The 18,831-nt window shown below is 39.3% G+C and overlaps 1 protein-coding gene across 11 annotated transcripts in view; it reads right to left on the bottom strand.

Moving 5' to 3' along the window:
• The window catches only part of FHIT (fragile histidine triad diadenosine triphosphatase), a 1,412,849-nt gene that overhangs the window by 250,602 nt on the left and 1,143,416 nt on the right, over window positions 1-18,831 (bottom strand). For all 11 annotated transcript variants that reach the window (XM_086697744.1, XM_086697748.1, XM_086697743.1 and 8 more), the window contains 2 exons: window positions 15,167-15,312; window positions 12,851-12,880 (listed from right to left, as the gene is read on the bottom strand). In XM_086697744.1, coding sequence (XP_086553870.1) covers window positions 12,851-12,880; window positions 15,167-15,312 — 176 coding nt within the window. The remainder of the gene's footprint in view (window positions 1-12,850; window positions 12,881-15,166; window positions 15,313-18,831) is intronic.

Here is an 18,831-nt window from a genome sequence, read left to right as displayed (position 1 = left end):
TTGTGCAAATTGCTTTTCTATTTTCCTGAAGTGAGCTGCAAGATGAGCCAATCCATTCCTGAAAACCTAGCCACTGGTGTGCCTGTCATCAGCATGAGGCAGAGCCCAGGGCTTCAGATGGATGATTACAGTGGCTAACAGATGATAGGGTGCTACAGGCTGCTCCCTCCTAACCTGCTGTGGATTAGAAATTTAAACCGGGCAGTCCAAATCCCATTAGATCTTCAGAAAATATGCAAAGGAATCCATGAACATGCCAATATACATGTTACAGGGCAAATCCTGCCTAGTAGCCCACCAAAGATGACAAGCCGGGAGAAGGCAGGGACAACAGTTCTGCACTACTTCTGTGTAAGAAGAGGATGTTATTAAGCCTGAACCAAAAAAGGGAGGACCTCCTGTTTTTGAGAGAGGCTCATTTACTAGATGGTGAAAAATGAATGCTCTGGGTAATTTCATTCTGAATTGATTTATTTCTAAATGGGGGGAAATTGACACTTGGTGAAAAGCGTAAAAAGCACGTTTCTGGGAAGAGCCAGCTAGTCTCAGGTATAATGCAATTATTTGAACACAGGAAATAAGAACACAGAAGGCAGGGTAGAAGGTCACCCAGGAAAGTCATTCCCCACAATGAACACTTTCCTTTCCCCCTTGTGACAGACGCTCAGAAAAGTATAAACTGACCCATATTTCCAGTTTATTTCTGGTGCCTAGCCTAACCTAATCAAAGTTCGCTTTTTAGAAATCCAACAGTTATTCTCAATTAGATTGCACAGCAAATTAAATCATAAATTTCTCTATCCTGGCCCTGGTCTGTCACATTCCTAAAATACAACTTTGTTCCCTCTGGCACTTTATTTAAGTCTCTGAGGCCAGGCCCCAAGGAAAGTTATAGATTTGATAATTTGCTAATGTGGCCACAGTAATTGTTTGAGCCATATTTATGATTTTATTGGATCTTACAACAATCAATAATAATCCATTGATGTCCCTGACTTGGGTTTTCTCACAGTCGACAAATGGGGCAGTGGATTCATTTTTAATGTACCCAACTCCCTCCCTAAGAGAGTCTTGCATATATTAATAAAGGCCAAGAAATGAATGGCATCGGTGAACATATCTTACCCTGAAGAATTAGCTGCAGGATAAGATTTAATGTTAAAAAATAAGGGGAAGAATAGACTAACAGGACCCATTTTGTACAGCACGACCATCATTAAAGTTAATGGAATTACCTTGTGGTCATGCACCAAAGGGAGCCTGTTGGAAGTTAAGCTTTTCTAGGGCCATTGATTCTCAAACTTTCACTCAAGGATTCCCATTGGCATGTGATGAGTATTGCAGATATGCAGAAGCACTTAATGCAAACTGCCAGTTAAGCATATTAAGGAGTAACAATAACTGAATACTTTAGAGCAGATGATCTAGTTGAGGATGTTTTCCACTGGAGGTAGCAGGAACTTCAACTTTAATGGATCAGCTAACCAAAAAGTCTGGAGGTGGTGCAGACTTCAGGACTGGTTAATTCAGCAACCTGGTAATGTCACCCAGGGTCCGACTTCTGTCTCTGCCACTACACGCTTAGTATCTGCTTCACTCTATAGCAGACTCACCCATGAATCCTAAGATAGTTGTTGCAACTGTCAGGGTTACTGCTTCCTTATTCATATCCCTACCCACAGACGATGGATACAAGTTCTCCATGAGGCTGGGAACAACCATCCCTAAAGCGAATGGAATCCTTAGGTGGCTTAGGTCAGGGTTAACTAAACTCATAAGTTGGCAGAGAGAAATGGCTTAGGGCAGGGATGAGGAAACTACAGCCTTTGGAACAAATCTGGCCCATGGCCTGTTTTTCTTAATAAAGTTTTATTGGAATACAGCCATATTTATTTGTGCAAATTTATTTACATATTTTCTTTGGCGGCTTTCATGCTGCAAAGGCAAGGGTACTGTGACACCTGGCCCCGAAAGCCTAAAATGCTTACTCTCTGGACATGTACGATAAAGTTTGCTGGCTCCTGAATTACACCAAACAGGGTTCACACCTGTAGCTAGATGTGAATCCAATATTTAGATGGATTAAAACACACCCTGACTTCTTAACTGCTAAATAATGGAGGAATAAAGAAAACAAGCCAGGAAGACAACCATAGTGCTCAAGATAGATATGAGACAAAATTATTCAAGTTCTGGAAAACTGGACTTAGAAACTTAAAAGCCAAATTAATTAAGGTGACCCACCACATGTGGCACACATGAAATACCCTCTGCCCTTGGAATATAATCCAAACACTGAACACATTAAAAATTGAATTAAAACCCCTTACCAGGGTGTACAAGGCCTGGCATAACTGCTTTCTTGTTCACTTCTCTCTGCCCCCAAATTCCTGCCCCCCAAGGACTTCAATCATCTCCTAGAACATCCCAAGCTCATCACTTCTGTCTCTTCTGCCCAGAATGCTCTTTCTTCCACAGCTCTCCATCCATATAGACCCTTATCATTTCTCAGGTCTCAGTTTACCTCTCCAGGAGAACTTTGCTGGCCACTCCACCGCCTTTCCTCCCTCCATGTTCTTCCTTTCACAGCACCATGGTACCGCCTTTTTAATACTGCTCAAAGCTTGCAATTATTTTATGCATTCATTGGGTGTAGAGGAAGTCGGACAAGTAGGGTGAGGGCTGTTCCTTGGCTGCTTGTTCTTCCATGGCACCCCAGTGCCTGGCAGCACCTAAGTATAGCAGGTGCTCAATAAACCCTTCTTGGGAGAGGGATTCATAGGCACTACAAAATTCCCACAACCTCTCAGTCTTCTTCTACTCTAGCACTTATTTCAGAGACTGCCCTTAAAGATAGGGACTATGCCTCACTCTTCTTTGTCTGCCAGGGCCTGTGACAATACCTGGAACATAGTAGGCACTGGAAGAATAAATTAGAATAACAACAAAATGTTAGATAATAAAACATGAGCAGACAGAATGCTCACTCCTTGGGAGTTAGGAACAGGATACCTTTGGTAGAGAGGAGATGCTCATTGTCAACCACAGATTGGAGCTGTATAAAACTAGAAGTGTTTCCCTCAGTGTGCACTGGGTTTCCAGAGAGAGAGAGGAAGATGACAGACCAATTTAAAGGCTACTGACAGGGATCATTTGTACAACAGGTGATGATTCCACGTGCCTTCCAAGGTCATTTGCCCTTCTGGGATTCTCTGAGTTATCCAGGCTCTGAGTTTCTTCCTCGAGGGTGACTGTCATCTCTGGTCATCTGATGGCAGAGCTGAGCTTGGAATCATATTTACTCCTTCCATGGATGAATCATTTTGTCAAAATTATACAGCTAGAACCTGATTACGTCTAGGAATTTCTACCATTTACAACCAACAGATGAATTGAAACAAATAAAAGGCCCTGCTGGGTTGTTTATCACAGTCCTGGTATACAAAGCACGGTAAGAAAACATTTTTCAGGTAACAAGTACTGATATATAGACCCTATGGTGGGATATTTGGATGTGAACATTAGGATAAATGGATTTCACCATGAAGTAAAAGAGTATTTGGTGAGTTCACATTGTTCATTCAACAATGTTTATTCTTCTAAACCACTTTGGGCAAGATCAACAACCTAAACAACTTCATGTTGACTTTTCATGTAACATCAGGAACAAGAGAGGCTTATTTAAGAGAATAAGCTACCAGGGAAAGAAAGGGGAGTTTTCGTTACCAGCACCCCAAAGTATCATCTGTATGTAGAATGAGCCCAGAGGGATTCCAGACCATCAGTTTTGTCTTTTCCCCCTGAGGTTTGGGATTGATATGACTCAGGAGGCTTCCAGAGATGTACACCTCAATTTTCCTGATCTTGGTAGATGAATAGCCTCTCTAGAAAGGGAATCCTGTAGGAGACCGCAGGTGTAGTACTGATGCCTCGCGGCATGTGAAGATTTCAAAATTATCCTTTCCCAGCACTAACATAATTCATACTGAGGGAGGGGACAGAAATTCTCACTGTGTTTAGCCCAAGGGCCATTACAGATTCTCACCAACCCAGAATTTTTCACTTGAATGTCATTAGGAAGGTCATTATTCTAATTCTTCCATTTCTGGAGCTCTGCAGGCTGCCATGTCCATTATTCATTAACCTGGTTTCCATTTGACCCAGACTTAGTCATCAAATCCTTACTATTCCAGCTGCTTTTGTATCTTAAGAATTAATTTATTGATGGTTTCAGCATAAAAGGCAAAGAGGAGCCCCTTCAAGGGACTGAATGATTTAGGATGGATATGGCAGCAAGAATCAAGCCTAGGCCACTTTGACCAAGAATCAAAATGTATTTATAGAAATATGTTAAGGGGTGCCTGGTGGCTCAGTTGGTTCAGTGTCCAACTCTCGATTTTGGCTCAGGTTATGATCTCGCAATTTGTGAGTTTGAGCCCCACATTAGGCTCCATGCTGACAGCGCAGAGACTGCTTGGGATCCTCTCTCTCCCTCTCTCATGCTTGTGCATGCACGCTCTCTCTCTCTCTCTCAAAATAATAAATTAAAAAAAAAACTTAAAAAAAAAGAAATATATGAAAACAGCTGTTCCTAAATCTGGGCAACATCAAAATCAGCTGTGGGCTTTTCAGAAATCTATATTATGGGCCCCACTATCAGAGAATTGAACATAGGTGTGAGAATCAGTTATTTGCTAAAGATAATAAAGGAATAAGAATGAATTATAATAGTCATTTATTGATGGAAAACCTTTCAGTGGGACCCCTGTGAAATAAAAAGTATAGACAAAGCTGTATATTTCTTTTGAAAATACATTTAAAATATCAGTGATATTACAAACTATAAATAATGTGATGAACAAATGGGTACACATTACCCATCTTAAAAATAAAAAAGATCTATGGAGTTGAAGGCTACTGGGTACCCGTGACACCCCACGGTGCACTCCTTCTCCTTAATGTTTCCACATAAGGGAATCCCAACCCTCTTTGTGTCCATATCTCTAAGCAATATTACCCATCTGCATTTTTACAGTTAAGATACATAGCCTATAAGTAATCTGCCTCTGTATTTTGTTATTTCTGCTGTTAATAATTCCTGAAATAGAAGTTTGTAATATCATCTGTATCTGATTCAGCTACAATGTCCAGTTTCAACCAAACCACACATTATTTAATGGACATTCACCCCTCAGTCTACATTTAAGGTGTGTGGTGTGGTTTATGACAAATGGCTCATCTACTGAGACTGACATGAACATTTACATTTCATCAAAACTGAATCCTCATCACATGATTAGTCTGAGTTTATTTTGCCTTTTCTCTCATTCCCCCCCCCCTTGATTTTTGTTTGTTTGTTTGTTCAAATGTTGGCCAAGCTAATTATTTAGATGCCGCAGGTTGAAAACTTTAAACCTACAATGATCTAGTTAAATGGAATTAGAGAATTATACACATTATTTCCCAGGCTAGAAACATACAGAGCAAAATACCAAGAGAGAAATTCCTTCAGTGATTACTTACTGAGCACCTACTATTCCACACTAAAATGACAACAGTGAGTGACAGCCCTTACTGCATCAACAGAGTTAAGAAAGTGACTCTGAATAATGACACCTTACATTTATGTAGCATTTTAGGGTCTACAGAGCACTTTGCTTTTCACAGGATATTTCACTTGACAGTGATTAAATAAAACCCCCAAACTGAACATCAGGTGTAAAAGACAGTCTACTGAAATCTATAAAACATTGACATTAAGAATGTATCTGCCGCATTTCTGTGCTACGTATCCCAAAATAAATTTAACAGCCAAATATCCACTTTGCTTATGTCAGGGCCTCCAATTACTAAAGAAATTTGTTTGGTAGCACTAATGAAAAATTAAACACCTAAAACATATAATTCTGCTATAAACTGGCATACAGTAATAAAACAGCATTTAGTTTAGTTGACCTTTACCTGTATAATAAAGTTAAACAGAGAGAATCCTGTGGGTATTTTTAGGGAGAAACTAATATTATTCTAAGCAGAGAAAAATAATGCAGATTAATTTGTGTTATGGGTGAAAATATATTTACAAAACCTCTCCTTGTGCATCTTCCCCTGTGCTTATTGGGTGCAAGGTGCTTTTAGGAACAGCTGGCTGCATGATATAATGGAGAGGGGCTCTCAGACAGGCCTGGGTTTGAATCTTTGCTCTACTACCTGTCAGTTGTGTATGGTGTGATTTGTTACTCTACCTCTATAAACCTCAGTTTCCTCACGTGTAAAATATCACTGCCTACTTTGGAGGGTTATGAGGACTCAGTGAAAATTATAAATCTAGAGCAAACATTTATTCAGATGTATTGCATGCCAAGTACTGTTTTGAAAACACTTACATGCATTAAGCCATTTAGTCTTTGCAACACCTCTAGGAGGAAGGGTATCACTGAGGCCCTCGTGTTATCAATTTATAAATGGATGGTGGGGCTAGGAAAGGTTAACTTTTGCTGGGTCATACACCTGGTAGGTGACAGCTCTGGGACTGAAACCAGGTCATCTGTCTCTCCATCAGTATGTTGGAATGCTGATGCCATTTTCCCTCTATCCTCACTCCATTTCCAGAATCCCTCAACCCATCCACCAAAGTTGCCTGTGACAGTGAAAGGACAGAGAAAATAAAAAACACATAGTAACCAGAAAACACCTGGTTAATTAACGCCTGGTTAAATTCTCTTTCAGTGTTTTTTCAAGACATCATGCAAATCAAAATCGATCATTTCGAAACACACACACACACACACACACACACACACACACACATGCACAATGATTTGATACCTACTTAGAAGAAGGCTTGAGGCTTAGTAGAAGAGAGGAACTTTCCCATAGGAGACAGGCAGACTCATGGTCCCTTCTCCTGCCGACAGACCCAGAGACCAGAAGTTTTGTCCCCAAGTCCCCAGAAGGGTAACAAACTCATCCCGACCTGAGCACTGAAATTGTTTTTGATTTACCAAATTCAGGCAAATGGGATTCATTCTGAGAAAAGAGATATAAATTGTAAGCCAATTCCACAAGAGAAAATCTACCACATCCTTAAAATACTAATTTTTCAGGCAGTAAATGCAGGCATTAGGCATAAACATAGGCAAGGCACTTTCTGTCATGGCTTTAAGCAAAGGATAAAAGTTTCTGGCAAATTACAACTCTTGTGAAATTTCTTTCATTATGAAAATAATAAATAACAGTCAAGAAAAATCATTTTTACTCTCAAAATGTCAGTATCTCCATTCGGTGCACACCAAATTTTAGGAATTGATTTGGGTTGAAAGCAAGGAGCTCTGTTGAAAGTCCTCCATATCTTCTCATCACTTCTTTGCTAAGTTGTGCACTGGATTAAGGTGTGCATGGGAATCACCTAGTGTTTGTTAAAATGCAGAGTCCTGGGTCCCACACCAGACCTACTGAATCAGCATAGGGGGCAGGCAGGTTTGTATTTTGTGAAAACCTATTTCAAGTAACTGTGAAGTATACTGTCAGTTTAGAACCATGACTTACCCATTACCATAGGAGTAGAGCAGCGGATAAAAAAATATATCAGGGTAGAGATTTTTCCCCCCAATTATTAAGGCAGATTTCTGAATGTTCAACTGGTCACTTTTGTAATAAATTCAAAGTCAGTATTCAAACAGCACAAGTCCTCTTACCAGAAGAAAGCTTTCTCAAGAGTTTAAGCAAAATGGCAAAAGTCAACAGTGACAATTCAGTGTATAACTGTGAACTCATCAGGGCCACAATCTCAATGCCAAGTATATTCTCCTAAAGCCCAGCCTTTGCCTATGTTACAAAAGAAACATAAGAAACTGAGGGTAAGATTAATATTAAGAAACATGAACAAGGTCCCAGGGATAGTGGGCTAGGCTCTCTATTCATGTTGGTTTCTCCTCATCATCACTCAACACAATAGATAGGGTTCCCTCCATTTTAAAACTGAAGATGAAATAAAAATAATTTTTAGAAAATTTTTAAAAAGGGGGGGCACCTGGGTGGCTCAGTTGGTTGAGCGTCTGACTTTGGCTCTGGCCATGATCTCGCAGTTCACAAGTTTGAGCCCTATGTCAGGCTCAGTGCTGACAGCTCAGAGCCTGGAGCCTGCTTCAAATTCTGTGTTTCCCTCTCTCTCTGCCCCTCCCCTGCTCATGCTCTGTCTCTGTCTCTCTCTAAAAAATTTTTTTAAAAATTTAAATTTTTTAAAAAAAGAAAGAAAAGTGAAGACGAAGACGTTCAGAGATGCTAAGAGTCCTGCCCAAGTCATACAGTAAAATAATAGACCTAATATTCCCATGGAACCTCTGATTGACGCCAAAGTGCATTAACTACTGAACTTCATGAAGAGCTACAATATCCTCTATGTTCATGAATTGAAATGATTACCAAATCTCTACGTGGAAAATCTCTTCTAGGACCATAGAGACCCTTCAGTGAATGGAACAGTTGTTTTTATCTTTATTTTAATTTTTAAATCACACTTTTCCAAAGAATTCCTTTTCTTGTTCTTTCTTAAGCAATCTGAAAAGTAATTGCTAATATATCAATAGTTATTAAGATACTTCCCACTGCCTTAATATTATAAAATGAACTAAGTAGGGGATTCAATTCCATAACCACAAAAAAGGATAAACAAGCACATTCTATAAATAGTTCTTATGAGATTCCAGATTGCCTGCCTGCCATAAATTTCTCTCTTTAATATACCTAAAACACCCTCCCACCCAAAGATGCACATATTAATTTCTCTAAAAGATAGCTCACATTAAACTTACTATGGAGCATCCCTTTTAAAAGACTGAACACTGCCTTTAATGATTTGGCTAGTTGAAATTACATTTTGGAATATGGTTTGGCAACCTGATGAGTGGAAATTCTGGTCTTTGTCAGTGATGCCTGAGATATAGGAGATTCTTGACAAAAATCCCAGGAAACTCAGACAGACCCCTGACTACACACTGAAATACAAGTACATATCATCTGCTGCTTCATGTTCATTCACATTAGAAACTTACGAGTAGATTTGCTCTCTCAAGCAAAGACCCATTATCTTCCCCATTCTTTTCCCCATACCACCCAAAAGAGCCATCGTAGACAGTGACAAAATGCAAGTCCTCAAAAAAAGCTTACATTCTTGAGGGACTAAGGAAACATAGGTACAGAAACAAAAATAACCACACAAATCAAAAAAACAGTGAAGAATGCCTTGAAGGAAATCAAATAAGGCAACAAGATAGGGAATAAAGGCTTTATTGAGCAGAGCCACTTCAGATGGGTGATGGGGGTCAGAAAAGACTAACAATACAGCAACATATGGCTGTACCTGTATATACATGTGTATGTATATACAGTGATATGTATATACATGTATATGTATATACAGTGATATGTATATACATGTATATGTATATTGCAATACATGCCTAAAACCAGAAAAAAAGAGGTTGTTTCTCAAGACTGCAGGACATTCAAATCATTGCAATGATCACTGGGTAAATAGCAGCACTCTACTACTTTTAAATTCAAAAGGAGACTGAATAATCAACTGAAATGTAAGAGGTCACTTTTTACTTCCATATTTCCCCTTCCTGCTATGAATCACTTACTGAGTAAGCAAGTCCACCCTTGTTCTTTGCAAAGCAGAATTTAAAGCCCCTGAAACAAACAAACAAAAAGCCCTAAAGTGGCACCACGTTCAAGTGTCTAGCTCAGTGGTACACCTTCACTAACAATAACAACAGTTGCTTCAGGGGAAGAGATCATTACTGGGCTTATTGTTATTACCACCCGGCATGAGACACAAATGGTTTCGAACCCAGACATTGGGCAGAATACCAAGAGTCAGACACACAGGCAAAGACGAAGCCAACAGTCACTGCGCTTTCCGCGGCAGGCTGTCAAATGCTACCCTGAAACGCACAACTGTGTGAATTTCAAAACATGAAATGCTCAGTCTTGAACTGCAGTTTTCAGAACCAGACAGCTGAATATTGAAGGTGCTGCCTTGCTCCCTGGAGGGGCTGGCTTTTATATGGCTGGTTTCCACACGGCAGGGGTATGCGGCCATTACCAGCTATTTTATCAGCATAAAATAACAAGACTGAGAAACAGCCACACTCTGAAAAGACTCATATTATGGGCTGGCTCACAATGAAGATTCCCAAGCCCAAACCACAAAGATTCTAAATCAATTGATTTAGCATAAGAACTAAGAGTCCACTTCTTTTTGGTTTAACTAACACCAAAATTAATTTTTATGCAGGTAGTATAAGGATTGCACTTGAAAAACCATAGATTGGACAACATCACATATGCAAAATTGGCCTAAAAGGACAGTTTTCACAACTTTGCATACACACACTCACATACACCTATGTGTCATACACATAGGTTTTCATATGCATGTGCATGGTTGTTCTCTTTTAGCCATTTTATCATCTACAAAGGATTTAAGATGCAGCCCCTCCCCCAAATTCACAGAATTGGGGGAATTCTGTGATTAGGCTGGAAATAGCTGAAAGATGTCCAAAGCAATACAATCTACTGATTAAAAAATATAGAATTGTTAAAAAATATTAACTTATACTAAGTAACAATGGTGATGGTGATAATAATCACATTCAACAATTCATATATAAGTCCTATAGGCCAAGAATTACTCCATCATCCTCACCAATGAGGCTGACAAAACCGTGAACATTTTTGGTTGGATAACTGGGGACACCAAAAAAGTAGTCACTGTTAGAATCAGAGAGTCCTTAGCCAGGGTGTGCAGTTCTGCTAGACTTGGTGTTTGGTGATTTTTTTTTTTTTACTGTGTTTTATTACTATTCTTAATTGAGATACAATTCAAATACCATAACATTTTCCATGTTAAAATATACATTTCAGTAGGTTTTAGAATATTCATAATGCAGCATGAACATCAGCACTATCTAATTCCACATTTTCATCACCCTAAAAAAGAAACCCTTACCCCTTAGCTGTCATTCCCCATGCCCTCCTTTCATCAGCTGCTGGAAATCACTTATCTACTTATTGTCTCTATTCAACGCCTGCTTATATAGAACATAAATTTAATCCTTCATTCAGAACCAAAATGAAATTGTGAGATTATATTACCTATATATACATATAAGCTATAAATGTGTTTAATATGTACCTATTATCAATCTGTGCATTTCATTTGATCTAGTTTGTACATGCTCCCCTGTTATTAGCTGTGTTCCTACAGACATACTTCCATATTTGAACGAATTCCATCAGAAGGTGCGTTCAGTACCTAAATCTGGTGTTGTCAGGATTGACAATTACATACTGAGTTTTTTTTAAAAAAACTAGCAACCAGATTTAAACTTTGTGCTTTGTAATTCATGAAACAATTTCAGGGGACGCCTGGGTGGCTCAGTTGGTTAAGCTTCTGACTTTTGATTTTGGTTCATGTCATTATCTCACAGTCTGTGAGACCAAGCCCTATATCAGGCTCTGCAGTGGGCATGGAAATTGTTTAAGATTCTCTCTCTCCCTCTCCCTCTGCCCCTCCCCTGCTCATGCTCTCTCTCTTAAAAAGAAAAGAAAAGAAAAGAAAAGAAAAGAAAAGAAAAGAAAAGAAAAGAAAAGAAAAAAGAAAAGAAAAGTAAAAAGAAAAGAAGGAAGGATGAATGAATTTCAAAAAGAAGCTACTCATACTCTTTTTGGTGTCTACATATTTAGAAGCCTGGCATGGGAGGTGGACAGTGGGGTGGAAGAAAGAGGCGAGTCCCCTCTGTCACTGTTACATCATGTGTTTGGAGCAATCAGGAGGACAGAGCCTTTTTATCGTAAGGAATTTGGTGGCAATCCCTATAAAACATTTGCTCCTTAGGAGGACTTCCCAAAGTACTTTTAAAAGTCCCACAGTAGCTATGTTAAACAGTAAAGCCATATGCGAACTAATACCAAAGAGAGACTGTTTTTTTGGTACTGTTTTGTGCCAAGCATTACCTTGTCTGTTCATAGCCAGTCTCGCAGTGATAAAACCTTATTTTGCAAAGTATAACATTAGCACCTCAGTTCAACTTCCCTCTGATTTCTAGCACTGAAAAAAATAGCCATTTCTGTGATTTGGGCATAGGACCTAACTGCAGAGGAATTTGCATTTGTATGAAGGGGGCTGAAACGCAGCCTCAGCATCAGCCAAAGTTTTATTCTTTTATTTTACTTTACTAGAAAAGTAGAGAGTATCCTAATAAATCCTCCTTTCCTCTTTTAGCACACTTAAAAACCCATCTTCGAGCTCCACTGACTCCATCAGGTTAGAACTTTAGTATTAAGTACAAAGGGAGGAAAAGTATAGGTGTGTGGGTGGAGAGAAGGAGAGAAGGAGAAAAGAGCCAGCATGTGGAGAACAACTCGCTTAGCCTGTCGCTCGAGAATGAGGAGGCTGTGTGAAGAACCAGAAGGCCTGTCAAAGATAATCTCAGCTTCAAATGGGACCCGCCAGTCCACACAGGGCTCACATGCTGTTTCTGAGATACTACCTCACTTGAATCCTTTTGACTTCAGTTTCTGTTTTAGGACTTCTTGATTTAGCTTCTGTTTTAGCATTTACACAAGAATAATTTTACTACAAAAGGTAAATGTCTTGTAAACTAATGGGAAACATATTGCTTGGCATAGTTTATAATGTCAGGATTTATGGCTCTAACACTGAGGGTCTCTCTGACCTCAAAGATAACATAATGAATCAGCAAAGTGCTGCAAATGGCTCAGTGTGATTTTTATTAGTTCTCATAATTGCCCCTTATTAATTTGTATGCACGTAATAAGCACTCACCTTCACAGTCTGCCCGGCTTCAGGGCCATCCTAGAAGTAGGAGAACAAAAATAGATAAATAACAGAGGTGATAACAGATAGATGGTATCTCCTGCTTATTCAGAAATACCTCCCGTTAATAATTTAGATCCAATTTCATTGTGTGTTAATTTATAGTATTCTCATGGGAACCATTCACTTCAAATGTGTGGGACCAGACAGTTCTCCATTTCCGCCTGAGAGTGAGAAGTTATGTATAAAAATGGTATAAATTATCCAGGGAGCCAACCCTCTTGCTACTTTTCATGCTCTTTGCTCTTGGCTATGGCTTTAATTGCATTAAAGGAAGGTTGGAAATGTTTGAGGAGGTAAATTATTGCACCTTTTGATTATCTTTAAATCAGAGGTCGTTTAATTAATGTCTGGTTACTATAAGTCTCTACTCAAAAAAAAAAATTGCTGTAAACATAATCCATTAAGTAGGAATATGGCCTGTCTTATATGGGAAGACCACCCAACAGTGGGCTCTCTCTGGCTGTCCTGACCTTAGGGGGAAAAAGTAGGAGCATTCACTGTAGTTGGGCCCTTTTCCCATTCCTGGTTCCTTCTCTCAGATTTTCAAAACCAACAAAACCATTTGTTTAGCTGAAAATGAGCTGATTTGCCCAGACATCAGTCACAAAACAAAGCAAAAGCAAGTGCTCAGTTGGTTTGAGATACTAGAACAGGCAATGTCTATGACGGAAAATTGTAGAATTGAATTAGAACTTTGCAACTTTTAGCAAGTCTTTCTATCTCTGTGGCCCAGACCAATGGGTAAGAATGTTTGTCCCACTGTGGCCAGAATTGTGTATAAATGGCTTTCAAACTTGAAGTCACAATCCGTTAGTGGGTCATGAAGTCAGCTTAATGGGTTGTGATCAGCACTAAAACCAAATCAGATAATACAACAAAAACTATTAAAGTACACAGGATGGGTAAATGTTGTTTTGTAAAACTTGGGTTTCCTTTATCTACGTATATATCCATGAGGTGCGAGGTTCACTTGACTGTGGAATAAATAAACACCATACTCTAGTTTAAAGTTTGAAAAGTTTTGTAGACACTGCATATACAAAAGTACTCCAAGTGCTATGCACAAGTCAGTTCCTTTGTTTATGGAATTCACTTTTGAGTAAATCACATTAGATAACTACTAGCACTGGCCATTTTCAGTGAAGGTGAATTTTTTTCTAGTATTTCCTTTAACACTGACAGTTGCCTTCAGCCACTCTCTGGAAACATGACTTGTAGCGTAAGCTTGATAAACCCACCCTGAGCTTAATTACTTGCACAAAAGTGACTCAAACACACATACAGACACACACATACACACATACACCATATTTTAGAGGGAAGTTTACTCTCAACACAGACATGACAGCAAAAACTTTGTAAAGAAGCATTTAGGAGCATTTTTAGTCAAAGCCTTTCATAACTTGAAAATAGTGGTCTTCTCTATCCGTTTCTTTGAAAGTCTATGGCTGGAAGGCAAAGAGGGTAGTTGAAGGATGGTAAATATTCTGTGTAACTAAAGCATTGAGGGCAAGGTCTCACATTACAGAACCAGTCAATTCTTTCCAAAGGGTTACTGCAGAGTCATCCAATGTCAAGGCCACTAAGGACTTTAATTATGTATTGATACCCCTAGCTCTTCCCATGGGGGATCTGAAAGGGCATAGGACATGTTCTATTGATTTGCTCAATTCCCATAGCTGATGACTCACCATAGACTTCCTTCTACACTTGGCTCAGCCTGTGCCTAAAGATCTCCAGTGACTGGGGTATGTCATCTCTTTCCTGGGAAGCAGGCCACACAGAATACTTGATACAGCATCATACCAATCCATAATCAATCACTGCTGATTGAGTTAAAGAGAAAAAGGAGCCCTCTGAGGGCAAGGTCCCAACCAACTTGCATCTCTCTACTACACTGACGTAGTGGAGGGCTAAGTCCATGCACTGCTCAAAATATAATTGCCCTGGAATGAACATGAGCTGTCCAGCCCCAGTTCCAGTAGAAGATCTGAAATGCCTGAATGCCCATTAAATCACTTGTCTGTTACTCTCATTTGTTTTGTAAACAATGCTGCAGACAGTGCCTCAGCTGATATTCTACAGTCCACCTTGGGACAATGGATACTAGGGTGGTCCTGGATTACATCTTTTTCTGCTATTATTTAAGACATGAACAATGACGGCTGCCTTACCAGTGAGACGGCAGCTTAAAAGAGAGAGAGTTCAATGCTAGGATTTGAAAAGGAAGAAAAACAATTTCTGAGCTACTTAGACACTCACCTGGATGGAAAATGTAAGAGAAGTCCCCTGGAAATGCTTCTCCACCACCATCCCGACTCTCTGGGTTGCCTGGAACAAATCTGCCACTTCATCTGGACGCAGGTCTCGGAAGCGCTCCACTGGCCGAAGGGGACACACGAGGACATCTGCAGTGAGTTCTGTTAAGGCACACTTTGCTTGCTTTGGGTAGGATTTTTACCAACAAGTTTATACCCACAGTATTGAATCCCCTTGGCCCAGGGCCTGAACTCTCAAAGACTAAGGAATAAAAGAACAAATATTTCCCAACCACCAAACTCCAAGAAGTTCAAAAAGGAGCTTACAAACATGGTTAATTATACTTTGAAAGAGAAGCAGTGGTGTGCTAAATAAATTCTTTTAAGAGAAAAGGGCATTAATGTTCAGAGAGACTCAAGTGCTGGCTGAAATAATTATGCCAAGAGGCAAAATCTATTCTGGACCATTATCTCCTGACCCCAATTCGAAAGCTCCATCTTCTCAAACAGCCAAAGGCACTGGGTTGGAAAAACAAGCAGAATATCCAGTCAGTTTCTCTATGGAGAGTATCACAATTAAAATTTTAATTTCAATATCTCTTGAGAGAAATGTGTAATGAAAACACAATAGTTGTTTTATTTATGTTTAAAAGGAGAGCAGACATTCTGAAAACGTACAGTGAACTTCATTTATAATAAGAGATGTGCCATGTGGTTAAGCATTTTATGACAAGTGTTCCTCCAATTGATTATTAAGAATTCTAGAAGCCAGTTGAAGAACATTTAAGAAAAGGGATTTTTTACTTCTACAAACAAAACCATCTCAGTGCATTCTAGAAGTGAGACAAGTCAACATATTTATGCTATTGGCCTGAACAAATAAGAGCTAGAGAAAAAGAATCTAAGTTTGATCATTTGCTGGTGACAAATTAACATTCAATGTTACATCATCAATAACATTTCAGTTGCCTTTGTATTTGAATTCCTCATACACATGCGGCTACACGTGCAATCATGCATGCATACATATATACGCACATTGAAATACATTAAATTTTATTTAGTTTTCAGGTACCAGCAGATGAAAAAAGTGCTCAGATATTCTTTTTGGTTTCTTTCTTTTTTTCCTTTTTCTTGTTGTTTTAAAACAGTGTGCTTTGCCTGAAGCTAGGCACCTATGGGGCATAATAAAATCTCAATTCTACAATTGCTAGTCACACCAGAATTGCAAGCATTTTAGCCTACCACACTGGTAGGATTCAGAGCCCAAAGGTAAGGAAATGCACTGAACTCAGCTGGGTGGGCGTAATTTCCATAAGAGAAGGGCGGGGTGGGGGGGGGGGAGCTGGTAGGGAAAGGGAAAGCTGAAAGGGAAAATTATAATTTTGCTCATAATCAGGAAATTCATGTCAATGGTAAACTAGGAAAAGGAGCAGTGGTTTAATCTGAGTTCATTTTTCAAGAGAGGGGAAGGGAAGGCTTCACCCACAGGGCAGCAGATACTTAAAAAGATAATTATCCTTCTTTGGCAAGGCTGCTTTATTATCATGGGTCAATGAACCATTTAGAAATGAAGAATTTCCTTTCATTTCCTTTTAGCAGATTGCCAGCCTCCACTCCCACTGAGTTGCCTTTTCTTTGTTAAAAGACACCTTTCCCCATCTTCCTCCTCTCTCCACCTGCTCTTAGGCCCTGACTTCACCAAACCACAGCAAGATGACAACTTAGCAAGCTTCCAACAATACCCATAATTGCTGTGGTGAGCTATGTCTAAACACAGCAACCAGGTGGGGAAGGAAGGACATTTTCTTTAAATGACTGCTTACTGTAAAACTTGGTGGAATGAATCTTAAATTCTTTGTATCTAATGTAACTTTAGTAATATCAACGACATCTGAAAGGTTTTGTTTTGTTTTTTTCCAACACCCTAAAAATATTTTATTATCTGTTCATTTTCCTTGTCTGGTACTAAGGATTGGCTTGACCCAATGTTTAATGAATGAAAACATTTATGGAACTGAATCAAAATGACTGAATCTGTCAGCTGTTTTATCCTGTGTACCCTTAACCACAGGGTCATATATCACATACATTTATTACTTTAATTGAATGTTAATAATACTAATAACAACATGTCACGAAACAGTTAGACAGGCTAAACATGTTCTCAATTAGATGGATATTTTTTCAACAGCCCATTTAGGCCACATTGCCCTGACATATATATTCCTTTCAATCTAACCCTCTATTAAGAAAACATCTGCATATACCAAACGATCTTCCCGTGTGAATGTTAAGATGAAATAGGATTAACTTTTAAGGGTGCTTACTTGGTTTGGGCAGGTGTTCATGTGGATAATCATTGTCTTTGCTCTGTTGGGACCCAGAGGATAGACAGACAGGCATCTCAACCTGTCAGTGGACACACAGGTAGGCTCCACAAGACTTGACAGAGAGACAGATGGGTCTGGAGTTACCCAGGGTATGGATCTGGGGGTCCTGGGTACTGTGTGAGTCACCGAGCTAACCAACAGCAGATTCACTAGTCTCCCCTGGCCATTCTAGGTACTAAATGGCATCAGGAAGTCAGGACCAACCACTATCCCTCAGTTCTTTGAAACAAGAGAAAAGATGCCCTCACCTCATATAGGTAGTAGGTACCGACTGCTACCTACCTACTTCCAGAAGCTCCTTTTCCACTCCTCCCATACACACTATACATCTATCACATTTGCCTTCTTTCTGTTCATCTAACACACTGAACTCATTCCCAGATTTTGAGGCTTTTTTCCTAGCTGTTTGTTCTCCCTAGAATTCAATCCCATGTTCTTTGCATGGCTGCTTCTTTCTTACCTTCTGATTCTATTCCAATACTGCTCCCTCAAAGGAGCATTCCAGAACCATCAGTTTAAACTGCTACCCAGTTTTGTCCTCTTCTATCAACCTCTTTTCACCTTGCCGTAGCCCTTGCCACCAGCTGGTAGTTTTCTTGGCTGGCTACTACCTTCCTGAATGAGAAGGTAATCTCCACAAAAGCAGAGGCTGTCTTGTTTACTGTTGTCTCATCCCTGCCTAGAACACCAGACTTAATAAGTACTGCTGCAATGAGTGAATACATTATGATCCAGACCCTCTGATCAGCTACCTCTGAGTACTAAGACCCTGGCAAAATGGAGACAACATCCATTCATTTTCAACCATCTCTACAAGATTGGGATAGTCCGCAAGATTTTTTTTTAATTCAAGGAGGTTTATTATTAATATTTAACATAATTAGAGCTAATGTTGGGTGTACGTTGGAAAAATGTAAACTCATTTCTAATGTAAGTTAATTTTCACAAGTGCACAGGAAATATAATGATTTCCTTATATAATGAGGAGGGGAAATTAAGAAAACCTTTTAATATAATTATAAAAAACTATAAAGAAGGGGTTTCTAGATTATTCAGATTCTATACCGATAAAAAGCTGCTTTCTATTTGGACTAGAAAGTGTAATTCATTTGTTCATTCAGTGAACAGTGAGCACCAGTTAAGTGGTTGGACACTGTACTAGGCTCTGGGATGAGCAAAAGACAACAGGAAGTTTCTCTAGTTCTTCCTGTCCAGGAGATGGGCACCAAAACAGATAACTGCAGTACTATAGGAGGTACAGATGTAGGATAAGAGG

Source organism: Puma concolor, chromosome A2, assembly GCF_028749965.1.
Source record: "Puma concolor isolate L17-30 chromosome A2, mPumCon1.1.hap2, whole genome shotgun sequence".
NCBI lineage: Eukaryota > Metazoa > Chordata > Mammalia > Carnivora > Felidae > Puma > Puma concolor.
This window is presented reverse-complemented; position numbering and strand designations above follow the sequence as displayed.